At 46.1% G+C, this 13089-nt stretch overlaps 1 protein-coding gene across 1 annotated transcript in view; it reads right to left on the reverse strand.

Moving 5' to 3' along the window:
* LOC310795958 (phospholipid phosphatase-related protein type 4-like) overlaps positions 1 to 13089 on the reverse strand; it is a gene marked incomplete at both ends in the record, with an annotated part of 148051 nt that overhangs the window by 5125 nt on the left and 129837 nt on the right. The window contains 3 exons of the mRNA XM_083658068.1: positions 5357 to 5558; positions 7223 to 7470; positions 12366 to 12539. Of these exons, the coding sequence (XP_083514194.1) occupies positions 5357 to 5558; positions 7223 to 7470; positions 12366 to 12539 (624 nt within the window). The remainder of the gene's footprint in view (positions 1 to 5356; positions 5559 to 7222; positions 7471 to 12365; positions 12540 to 13089) is intronic.

Genomic DNA, 13089 nt, shown 5'->3' on the forward strand with positions numbered 1-13089 from the left:
CGGCGGAGCGCGGAACAAGTGTTCCCTTCCAGCGCTCTCCCCGAAGTTATAGCGCAAGGGGGCGCTAAAGTCATATACATAAACTTTATTCCAGACTCGGGTCCATATAAAATACGTACACAAACACAGACAGCACAATAAGAAAGAATTAAAATAAAATAAAACCACACAACAAATAGATTTAAAACACATACAAGCAGCTATTGCAGTGCTTCCAGAAGTGCATCATAAATTTTGCTCACTTCGTGCAGGCACCCGCTAGTGCCATAATAACTCCATTCTCCGACTGGCTAGTCGACGCATAAAACTGTAAATAAACCATCTCAGAACAGCACGGAAAGCGAGCACATTACTGCTCACAAACACATGGCTAGCACTTGTCCATCTCGGGGGGTTTTGCTAAGTCACCGCGCCGAAGCTCGCCGGATTGGTCGATCACCCAGCGCCTGCTGTAGCGCTGCGGCCACGCCCGGGGGGCGTCGTAAGTCGCCGTGGCGGTGCCGCTGGTCCTCGTCAGCCCACGCGGCCTACATCCGACCAGAGCAGGCCGCCATATTGTCTGCCCAAAGATCTCTCCTCCCCTAGGCGTCACATGGTAAGCACATGGCATCCATTCCTGCATTCCTCGCAATAGCCGTTACTTCGCATTTCATTGGTGGTGGACTCCCCGAATCGGTGTCGATCGAATTGATTAAGCGTTCTAGGTGCCGAGCAGCCTGCAAGTGTTCCGGGTGTCGAGCAGCCCGTAGTCTCCCCACTAATTCAGACCCCAGTGGACTACTCAAAGTGTTCTAGGTGCTGAGCAGCCTGCAAGTGTTCCAGGTGCCGAGCAGCCTGTAGTCAGGGGGGGGGCTCAATCCAAATCTCAAAACCGAGGGGGCTCAATCCAAATCTCAACACTGAGGCAGCATCACTAATTCGTCGATCTAATTGATTAAGCGTTCCAGGTGTCGAGCAGCCTGCAAGTGCTCGGCGTTGAACAGCCCGCAACAAATCACTAATTCCGACCACGGTAGACTACTCGAAGTGTTCTAGGTGCCGAGCAGCCTGCAAGTGTTCTAGGTGCCGAGCAGCCTGTAGTCACACCACTAATTCAGACCCCAGCAGACTACTCAAAGTGTTCTACGTGTCGAGCAGCCTGTGAATGTTCTAGGTGCCGAGCAGCCTGCAAGTGTTCCGGTTGTCGAGCAGCCCGTAGTCTCCCCACTAATTCAGACCCCAGTGGACTACTCGAAGTGTTCTAGGTGCTGAGCAGCCTGCAAGTGTTCCAGGTGCCGAGCAGCCTGTAGTCAGGGGGGGGGCTCAATCCAAATCTCAAAACCGAGGGGGCTCAATCCAAATCTCAACACTGAGGCAGGATCACTAATTCAGACCTCAATAGACGACTCGAAGTGTTCTAGGTGTCGAGCAGCCTGCAAGTGTTCTAGGTGCCGAGCAGCCCGTAGTCACATAACTAATTCAGCAAGACCTCAGTAGACGACTCGAAGTGTTCTAGGTGCCGAGCAGCCTGCAAGTGTTCTAGGTGCCGAGCAGCCTGTAGTCACATAACTAATTCAGCAAGACCTCAGTAGACGACTCGAAGTGTTCTAGGTGCTGAGCAGCCTGCAAGTGTTCCAGGTGCCGAGCAGCCTGTAGTCACATAACTAATTCAGCATCACTAATTCAGACCTCAGTAGACTAACCAAAGTGTTCTAGGTGTCGAGCAGCCTGTCAATGTTCTAGGTGCCGAGCAGCCTGCAAGTGTTCTAGGTGTCGAGCAGCCTGTAGTCTCCCCACTAATTCAGACCCCAGTAATCTACTCGAAGTGTTCTAGGTGCCGAGCAGCCTGCAAGTGTTCTGGGTGCCGAGCAGCCTGCAGTCAGTTTGGGGGGGGGGTTCAACGCCGAATTATGCCGGACTGGTCGATCATCCCGCGCCCGTGCATCGCGGCGGCCTTGCCCGGTCGATAGGTTCCGTAAGTCGCCGCGCTGCCGAGCCAACCGGTCGGCGACAAGCGTCGCCTTCCGCCCAGCGCCCGCTGTATCGCGAGGCGAGCAGACCGGTTGGCCTTTCAGGTTTCTCTCTTTTGGGGGGTTCTCTATTCTAGCCCGAGCAGATGCCCTCCCGCCTCAAGAAGAGAGGCATCTTGCCACGGAGTCACTACGCCAAAGAATCAGTTGCCATGCTGCCACGCCATCAGAATTAATGCCATACCGCTTCAGGCCATGAATCTCATCGCCATGCCATACTTTAATAAAGCTTGCTGATTAACCTTACCCTCTGGTCTCTCATGATTGAAATGATGGTCTCGACCTAGTTTCAAGATGAAGACCAGACACGCTGCCACACGCCACACGTAATCTAGTGACATAGCGACCACATCATCACACGTAATCCTAGCGTGACGACAAGTGCAGTAATCCCAGCGTGACGTTCGCGTGACGCACTTGCCTAGGTGACGCCGCTAATGTCGTCAGGGCAGTAATCCCAGCGTGACGTCCGCGTGACGCACTTGCCAGATGACGCGAAACGCGTCGGCTGGCCCAAAAAATATGTGAGAGATGCTTGATATCTCTGGCAGTGAACCAGCAATTTAAAAAATTTCAACGGATTCGAAAACCTTAGGGGCGTGAGATTTAATATATATTCATATTCCCCACGGTAAAGCCGTCCTTTAAGGCCGAAACGCCCATTCTGGCCTATTCTGGCACTGCGCCACGCCTCTTTGGCGTAAAGCGCATTTCGGGGCCTAAAACCATGTTCCTATCTTCCCGAGGTAGGGCAAGGCGCGTTTTTTGCGTTTAACACCATTTTTTGCGCCTAAGGCCAGTGGCAAGATAGGGCACAACATACCATAAACTATTAATCAAACTTATAGAAAAGTTTTCCCCCAAATCATACATTTTAATGCACACAATACTGTGGCAGTGTGTTCATGGACAGATGCTGCCCCCTGCTTGATTTTGGTGCAATTTACATTTGTTTGGCTGTGGCCCGCTCACAGGAGTATATTGTAATGATTTATACAGAAACTTAACTGTTTAAAAATTATATAATTGTCTGGGTAGACGTGACATCCATTTTTTTTAAGTTAAAACAGCCCCGAAATATGGTGGGGATGCAATTCTCGGCGGGGGGTGCGGAATTGTTCACGGCACTGCCGCAGGCGCAAATTGGGGGCGTGCCAAGTCATCTGTGCCTCCAAAATGCCAGCGCAAATGGGATTTGGGCGGTCTTAAGCACCAGAATTATTCACAGGTGTTCCCTGGCAATGCCTGGGCGTTGCATCAATCAAACCAATCAGATTCCCGTCTCGCAGTCCCTGTAATACAGTTTGAACGAGGCATGCAATATATGCTGTAATTCTCCCCATGTGTAATTTGGATAGGCCTATTTCCTTTGACTGTACATATTATCTTTATCTCACAACACCATCACATCATATATCTGTTAAAAACATCTGTGATTTGATGCAATTCGGGTTCTTTTGTTGACTGGAAATAACATGTTTGCAGCGGGGAAACGGGGGGGGAAGGGACAAAAGAAAACATGGGAGGATTTAGAGTGGACTCAATTAAAACTCGGCGAAACTGAGAGCTGCCGTGCCGAGGACAGAGAGAGATGGAAAGATTTCAAATCTCTTAGCGCAAAGTAATTGCGCGCATGCTGACGATAGGAGAATGCCATCTGTCCCCAAACTTTGCACAGTTTGGCTTGGTTTGGCATGTGGCACGCCTACCCCATGCATGTCCAGTACAATTATAACAGGCATGTGCTTGTGCACTCCCCCAATTTGCATTGCGTTAAACGAGCACAAAACAAGCGCAAACGCAAAATTACCGCTTTTGCGACGATAGGGCCCCATATCTCCATGGTTTGAAGGTAGGTGTGTGTTTATTAGTGCCTTTATAACATAACCGCTGTGAAACTATCAGAAAAAAAACTTTTAATCCCTGCTTTTCAATGGTTTTCTGGCGCTCTCTCTCCCCATGTATTGTCAAGCTCACTCGACCGCTTAAACAGAACTCAATGTAAACAATGTCTAACCACGAAAATACACACATGGGGCTGCATCTGTCCACATAAACACACTGCCACAGTATTGTGTGCATGAAAATTTATATTTTTGAGGGGAAACTTTTCTATAAGGATCAAAAATGCTTTTTAATGAAAGAGTTGCATAGTAAACCTTTAAGGCTGGCTTTACACGGTGAAACTTTCATGCAACTAGTTGCAGGTTGCAAGTTGCATGCAACCCAATTTCCATGCAACTTCACAGTTACACAAAGCAATTAAAAAATAATCAAGTCTCGTGCAACTTGGCAGTTTCTTCCAGCAAAACTAGCTAGCTAGATTGGTCATTTTTCATCTATTGTATCGTTTTCTTCTTTTTTCAAGTGAGAATTGTCATTCTGCATCTTTGTATCGTATTTCATATCGTTTTCTCGCTGGAAAATATAAATTCGGACTCGGAGGTGATGTATCGGTTTTTCAAGAGACCGTCTTCGGTTTTATTTGGTGCATTTTCGCTGCCTGTCCCGTCCTGCCATGGTGTTGGCATGTACTTGTGTGTGTTTGTTGAGACTGCGCACTGATGCAGACAGCCAGAACCTACGTGATCAGCTGACTGGTTATCAGCATTTTGATTGGCTGTTGCATGAAACTAGTTCCACAAAGTTGAGAGCTTTGCAACTGTCGCGGCTGAGTTTCACAGAAGTTTCAAGTGAGTTGCAGAAGGATTTATACCATGCAATTAATTTGCAACTTGGTTTCACCTAAGTTTCATGCAACTAAAGTTGCGTGCAAGTTTCACCGTGTAAAGCCAGCCTAAGTCAACAGTCTTCATAAAAAACAAGGACGAGTCCTGCCCCTTCCTTACAATATCATAACATTAAAATATAAATCTCTTACAACCTAAAAAATAAAAGAATGAATAAATAAATAAATAAAGATACAAAAAATATTTTTTCAAGTAATCAAAACCTTCACTAAGTGATTTTCTATAGTTCATCAATTTAGTAACTGTCAACTCACAAAAAACAACTAAAATAAGATTTGACAATGTTATTTCTGAGCTTTTCCAGACATTAAAATGGCAGCAATCTATTCTTTTAGTGAATTATAAAAATAGACTTGTTGTTCATTATAAAGTGCCACGTGTTTTTTTTTATCAGTCAACTTAAAGAACCCTTGCTGACCTTTCAACTATGAACATAAGCGATGCACATCTATGCTTCATCACCTTGGATTTACAAGGCATATCTTAAAAATGACAACATTTATTGATAGTTTCACTTTGCATCGATAGGATATCAATACAATACGATATCGATCGCTATAACGATACTTTGATCTAGATGTATCGTCGCACCCCTACCTGCAGGGAGGAGCATTTGCGGCCGTCATTCTTGCTTTTCCATTGAGAGAGCAGCTGCTTGGAGCGGCTGGAGTCCATGGAGACATTGTGGAGGGTGGCAGCGTGGCGTCGGGCCGCCTCCTCGTACGCTGCCATGGCCTGGGGGGTGTGGACCCTGGGGAGGGTGTGGCTGAAGGTCACCATGGTCTCCTTGCCCAGGGGGCTGTGGGGGAAGATTAGATTAGATTAAGAAAGCTTTATTAATCCCCAGTGGGGAAACTAATTTGCCACCAAAGCGACACACAGACAACAATAACAGACAAATAGCAACAAACAATAACAGACAATAAACAATAGTCACAGACACCATAAAAAGCAAATTGAGACAGGATTAACAGCAGTGTTTGGTAAAAAATCTGACCGCTGCTTGAACAAAATACTTTCTGAGTTGTTCAGTGGAACACTGAGGCATCACTAACCACTCACTAGATGAGCTTCTGAGTCTGTTAAAAATATTACAGTGGACAGCCTTCAAAATAAAGAACGGTTGTCAGTTTGGTCCTTGTTCTCTTTTCTATAATGACCTCAAGTGAGTCAGGGGTAAAGCCAACCATTGAGCCAGCCTTTTTGATCAACTTATTATCTCCGCCAGGCAAAGCCGGGCAGAGATCATGTGATCGGTCGAGTGTGTGCGCTGTCTGTCCGTGTGTCTGTTCCTTCAATCCTCTCTTGCTCTGTATAGATTAGTCTCACGTAGTCAATAGTCAATCTAGTTTTTTCTGCCCAATTGTATTTGGCCAATTCCCCTGCTGTCCTGGCCGTTGCTCCACCCCCTCTGCTGATCTGGGGAGACTGTCATGCTCCTTCCGATACATGTGCAGTTGCCAGCCACTTCTTTTCACCTGACAGCGAGGAGTTTCACCGGCAAGACGTAGCGTGTGGGAGGATCAGGCTATTCCCCCCACTTACTCTCCCCCCCGAACAGGTGCCCCTACCGACCAGAGGAGGTGCTAGTGCAGCGACAAGGACTCATACCGCACCGGCAGACATGGCCAATTGTGTCTGTATGTACTGTACTGTACTTAACAAAACCTGACGCTGCCAGATTGTTTGTTCTCACATAACCATCTGGGAGCAAGTCAGTCAGAAACCGTTTCAAAGGGCAGGCACTTTCAACAAACACTTGGCACGTGGGCGTCCGGGTAGTGTAGCGGTAGATTCCCTGACTACAAACGCGAGGGGCGCAGGTTTGTGTCCTCGTATTACCTCCAGTTTGGTCGGGCGTCCATACAGGCATGATTGGCTGGTGTCTGCAGGAGGGAAGCCGGATTGAGGGTATTTGTCTTGGTCACTGCACTAGCACCTCCTCTGGTCGGCTGGGGCACCTGTTCAGAGTGAAGGGAACTGGTGGGAATAGCGTGATCCTCCCACGTGCTACATCCTACCAGTGAAGCTCTCGCTGTCAGATGAAAAGAAGCGGCTGGCTACTGCGCATGTCTCAGAGGAAGCATGATGCTAGTCTCTGCTCTCCCCAGATTGGCAGAGAGTGGAGCAGCGACCGGGGCAGCAAGGGGAAAAATTGGGGAGAAAATGGGGTAAAATCAGAAAAAAACTGATTGGATGAATTTTCTCTCCATCACGTCTATCACAGGCTCGCTCTCACTGGCGTTACACCAAAGGTGTGAACCACTGGTGGTTCAGATTCTAACCAATAGATTGGACTGTGGCATGATGTCATGTGATCGTGATCTCATGATGTTGTGCGAATCCAGCTGCCTCGCAAGGTTAGCCGGAACTACCGCTGCGGGGAATTGAACCCGGGTCTCTGCGGTGATAGGAGTGCTTTTACCTCTACACTACGCAAACGCCCCCGTCCCCCTTAATTACCCCTCCACGTCGGCACTGGGCTGTCTCTTCAGGCTGTCAGTGGCTCTCTGCTGCTGCAGGGCGCGGTGGAGGAGGCCCTCGGAGTGGGAGGTGGGGATGCCCGGCTCCCCGGCCAGAGCCTTCATCTGCAGGTGGTGGAGGACCTCCTGGCTGATGTGGGGTAAGGAGCAGGGGGGCCTCTGGAGCTGGGGAGGGGGACTGCTGCTGCCCTCCTCGCTAGGCTGGAAGTTCCCGACCGCATACAGCCCCTAGAGACCACAGAGGAAACACACAAACAATACAGATCATTTCATCTTAAGATAAACATTCTAAATTGGTCTTAGCCAGAGTTCATGTTGCATTGCAAGGACCCTAAAAAGGAGGATAAGATGAGTAAACCACTCACATCACGTTAAAATTTTGCATTGGGGCTAGTTCTATTGAAGTGAATGGGGCGGGCATGGAAAATCCCACTATAACAAACAGGCATAACTGCAATTTGTACAGTTTCAGAAAATGGTGAATTAATGAGCTTTGATGATTTGAAGGAAAAGTGTGAACTTGAGAATAAAGACTTCTTTAAGTATTTACAGCTGAGGGATTACTTTATAAAAGAAATAAGGTCGGAACCAGATAAAGTTTCAAAGGTGATTGGAGTAATTGTGGATGCGTATGAACGAAAGGGGACCTGGGTCATCTCTGCTTTCTACCAAGCTTTGGGGGGGGGGGGGTGGGGAGCAGGGGGGACACAACCCTCTACTAGGGATGGGCGGGAGTACTCGAGTACTCGTTCATAACGTCAGTACTCGAGTAATGTTTCCGCTGTTCAGGTACTCAACCCACCCCCCACCCCTTTAAAAATGGTACGCACGCATCGTCATGTGGATCTGGCTATACAGGCAGCATGGCTGTGTTTCAGACAGGCATAACTGCATGGGCGTCAAGTCAGAATGTAAAAGTATGTCATCTGCTTTAGGGATTTCAAAATAAAACCCTTATTGTAATAATAATTGTAATATTAATATTAATTTTAAGTAATGCTTTACAGCCACAGTTTCACTCGTAATCTTAACATCACAAATATTTTGATACAAGGTTTGCTGCTTTGTTCGTTGAAATACCTTTTTCTCATCCAACGTGCATCAATAAGCTATTTACTTTTGTTTAAGTAATATTATTTTGAAAGTTTTAACTGGACGTTTCCCAGCTCATCACGAAAATTGACTGGTGGAGATGCGCTCCCGTTAACGACACGAGACAGATGCACGCTTCTCCACAACGCACCCCCGATAAAACTCATTGAAAACGTGGCACTAGTTTACTGACTACACTGTCGTCGTCCCATAACGTTAGCCACAAGAAATGTGAAGAACGAATCACTTTATTGCTTCATGTCGATCACTATTTAGCTGCAGTTAATGTTATGGTCACTGGTCAGTTTTCACTTTTTGGCAGAACACCGGACCTTGTAATCCATGGATTTACGTTACTGTAACACTGATCATAAAGCAGAATGGATTATACCGGACATGTATGCCTATTGGAAATGAGCCTTTGCTTGTTTCACAAGTCTGCTCGAAAGAAGCGCTAACCAATGCCATCCAACCACCGGAGATCTGAGGTAGGGACAACAGCTGCAGCTAACGTCAGCTAATTGTCCCTCTCCTCAGAAAAAGTGCTACAGGTAGTGCTTTTTCCATGCAAAAATGCAAACGTTATGTGTGAACAGCCCCATACACAGCAGATTACCCCTGCTCCGTCATTACCATAGTAATAGATTCGAAATTAACTGCTTAACATAGCCAAACTTGGGTTAAGCGTGTGTTTCCACACGGACCCCCAAAGCCCCACCCCCCCACCCCACACACACACAGCGAGTACCCGATTACTCATTCATAATAGAAGGAGAGTACTCGAGTATTTACATTGGTTAAAATGCCCATCCCTTCCCTCTACATAAAAGAAAAATGGGAAAAAGAGCTACAGATTCAAATAACAGAAGAGGAATGGTATAAAATGTGTGAGATACAATGCACATCCACAAACTCACTTGTATGGAGAGAATTCGTCTGGAAATTTTTAACTCGCTTTTTTATAACACCCAAAATAAAAAGTAGGCAACTTGCTGCACCTCAACAATGTTGGAGGCTGTGTGGGAATGTAGAGGCTGACCACTTGCATATTTTCTGGAACTGTACAAAGATATGGCTGTATTGGGAAAGCGTCAATGTGGAGGTTAATCATATTTTGGGCTATGTCATCCAAAATACATGCCCTGTGATGTATCTTGGTAACATCGAACATGTTGTTCGACCAAAGTCTAGAAAGTAAGAAGGCCATTACCAGAAACTGGCTAAATGCAGACACCCCAAAACAAGGGCAGTGGTTGGAAATTGTTCAGGAGATCTTTGCTATGGAAAAACTGACATATCTTTTGAGAGTCAAAGAGGATGTTTTTGAAAAGAAGTGGATAAAATGGAACATATATATGAGTCAGGACACCGACCAAATGAGTACCTAATTAAAATAACTTTGAATGAATGTAAGAATATCTCTGGACAATTATTGTGATTTTCTTTTCTTTTTGGTTATCTATGCTAGCTGTATTTTTGTTTGTTGGTTTGTTTTTGTTTGTTTTGTCTTGATGCCGATGTGCAGCTAATATATTGTTTTGTTCATACCTATGTGAAAAACTAATACAAATTTGAGTGTAAAAAAAAAGCCCCACTATAAACCATCATAATCTGCGTTGTTTCACCTTGGATTGAAAAATGCTTCCACCAGATTAAAGAAAACACATTAGATCATGTTGACTGGTGCCCTGTTCGGTCATATATCATGATATAGTTAGCTAATCTAGCTCTATTTTGGACCAAACAGGGGCTTGAGTTGAGCTACAGTATATACAGCTGCTCGACAGAACCATGATCTGTTTGGAGACCAATGAAAACCGATGCACACATTTACATAAAAAAAACACCAGTCAACATCACATAATGTATTTTCTTTAATCTGTTTGAAGCATTTTTCAATCAAAGGTGAATTCTGTAGTGGGATTTTCCACGTCCACTTCATTCACTTCAATAGACCTGGCCCCAATATCTGGCCCCAATGCAAAATTTGAACGCTGTGATGTGTGTTGTCTAATCCTTCTTTTTAGGGTCCTTGTTGCAGTGTTTGCTAATACAGGAAACACACTTGAGTCCAAACTGTTCCCTAGCAACAGAATTCCGGTGAAACTGTCTAGGACGGTGATTCCCAAAGTGTGGGCCAGAGGAGGTAATGCAGGTGGGCCGCACATACCTCCCAACAGTGTTAATTTTGTTTACTAAAATTAAAACTAAAACTAGACTAACACTACCCCTTTACACTGATGAAAACTAGACTAAAACAAAGTTGTGACGACAAAAACTACGTGGAAATCTATTGACATTTCCGTCAATGACTAAAAACTAGATGAAAATGTTAGGGAGGGACAAATTGGGAAGAAATTCAATCAGAAGAGACAGGCCCGGTTTAATGCACGGGCTTCGCCCCGGGGCCCGCCGTCTAGGGGTATTTTGCCAACATTTTTGTATGTGGACGGAATATTACTTTGTACTGCATTGCCGTATGCCCACATTCACATGTTCTGTTTATAAAATACTAAATATATTGGGAAATACTTTCTTAGTCTCGTGTGTTGTTGATCAGAGTTGTGATTAAATGGTTGGGTGGGCACGGAAGATTTTGAGATTTCAATTATTCTGGGAATGGCTGATATAGGACATAAGGCTACAGTTCAAGTAGAAGAAGTGCTTGGCAGGCACTATTTAAAAACAAGACCTACAGGGCGTCAATCTCGGAGGAGCTCGAGGGAAGGGCGGCACCACTCGCGGTACTGCCGTGGGAGCGTTGCCTGCCCAACCGGGGATTTCCTCATCCGTGGCGGAGAAGAATTCTACTCTACGCACAAGGTCTGCCCGCGACAGGTCCCGGCAATACGGGCAGGCGATGACAGCAGAGCTGAGCGCCAAGCCTGCATGCCTGGGACCTAGGCAGGAGTAACACTTGTGGTGGAGATCTTCCGGTTTGAGGAAGCCCGACTTGCAGTCCGGGCAGGGGCGGATGCGAAGCGACGGTGGAAGTCAGACCAGATAGAGCGTGTTCAGAAACGTGCCTGCAGAATTATAATTGGCAGAGCATATTCCAGCTATCACGACGCACACCAAACCCTGTCACTACCTACCCTCCAAGACAGACGAAACTCACTATGCAGGGACTTTGCCTTGGGTCTTCTGGATTCCCCCTTCAGAGCCTGACTGCCACCTACCAGAGCCCAAACATCAAACCGCCAAACCAGAAACTGCACCCAACTAAACATGCGCAAAACAAGAACAAAAGATATGAAAAATCACCCATGCCATTCCTCACATCTCTCCTGAATAACAAATAATATAGAATGAACAGCCCTACACATCACTGCCATAGACTGTTGATAAAATACAGAAGATTCACCAATTTATTATTTTATTCTAAATTGTGGTTTTTATATTTTTATGTTGTACTTCATTGATTTTATCCATTGTAAATATTCTCGTATTTCAGTTACATAAACTGCCAAGAGAATATTCAATAAAGAAAACTTGAAAACTTCTCATGCTGTGCTTGTCAAGAATTTTTACTTATTTTACACTTTATAGGAGGGATCAGCCGAGCAGCATTTTGGTAAAATAACCGCGTTTCCGGGGGATAACGGCAATGGGACCCTATGGAGCCAGCCTTGAGTGCTCACTCTAGCCCCGGCTGTGCGGCGTACATTTTAAAAACTGCAACACTGCCACACAACTTTACCACGACATGCATCTATTATACAACAAACTCTTGAGCTTCTTCTGCTCTCACTCAGAATGTCATATGTCATAATGTATAGTTTTTGAGATATTAAAGTTTGTTTGGCACAACTCATACTAGTTAACTACTGTGGGCTTCCGCATTTCTGGAGGATTTGTTGTGACGTCACGCTGATTCATCCTATTACATTTCAGAGCGTGTACTTTTTTACTTTTACTTAAATAAACCTGGTTGAATCAGTACTTCCACTTTTACCAGAGTCTTTTTTTACACAAGTAACTGTACTTCTACTAATGTAAAGAATATGTGTACTTTTCCAATCTCTGCCTACCAGGTAGAGGGCGATGGCCCCTCCCAGCAGGAAGCCCAGGTAGACGTCTATTGGGTGGTTTTTGTACTGAATGATCCTGGTCAGACCGCAGACGATGGCACACATGACGAAGGAGAACACCAGCAGGGGCTTCAGCAGCTTGGACGAGTCCGTCAGTGTGCTGTTGAAGTACATCTGTGGACAAACACATGCACATACACACACACACACATCACGCATGCATGCACGTGCACACACACATGCACGCACACGCACACACAACGTATGCACATATGCATGCATGCACGAACACACACACACACACACACACACACACACACGATTAAAAAAAACACGATTTCAGACGGACAAGCCTGTCTTTATTGTCACACGGTTACACATCAACACATGCACGGAGGGCCACAAACACACACATGCTGACGGTGGCCGGTGAAATTTGTCCTCTGCATTTAACCCATCCTGGCTTTGTCCTTTCCTCCGGGGGGCAGGCCAGGAGCAGTGGTCGCTTTCTCGTACAGCGCCCGGGGACCGACTTCGGATGTTGTCGTCACTGGTCGGATGACGATGACGATCTGATCTTCTGCATGTTTTTTTTTAATGGGGGGGGGTTATATACGGAGGAACCCCCCTGGGGGAGCACGGGGAGAACATGCAAACTCCACACAGACAGAAAGGCCCTTACGACGAGATACACCACCTGGGCAGTAGGCACTGAAGATATGGG

This window comes from Poromitra crassiceps (assembly GCF_964638095.1).
Source record: "Poromitra crassiceps genome assembly, chromosome: 2".
In the NCBI taxonomy this organism is placed as follows: Eukaryota; Metazoa; Chordata; class Actinopteri; order Beryciformes; family Melamphaidae; genus Poromitra; species Poromitra crassiceps.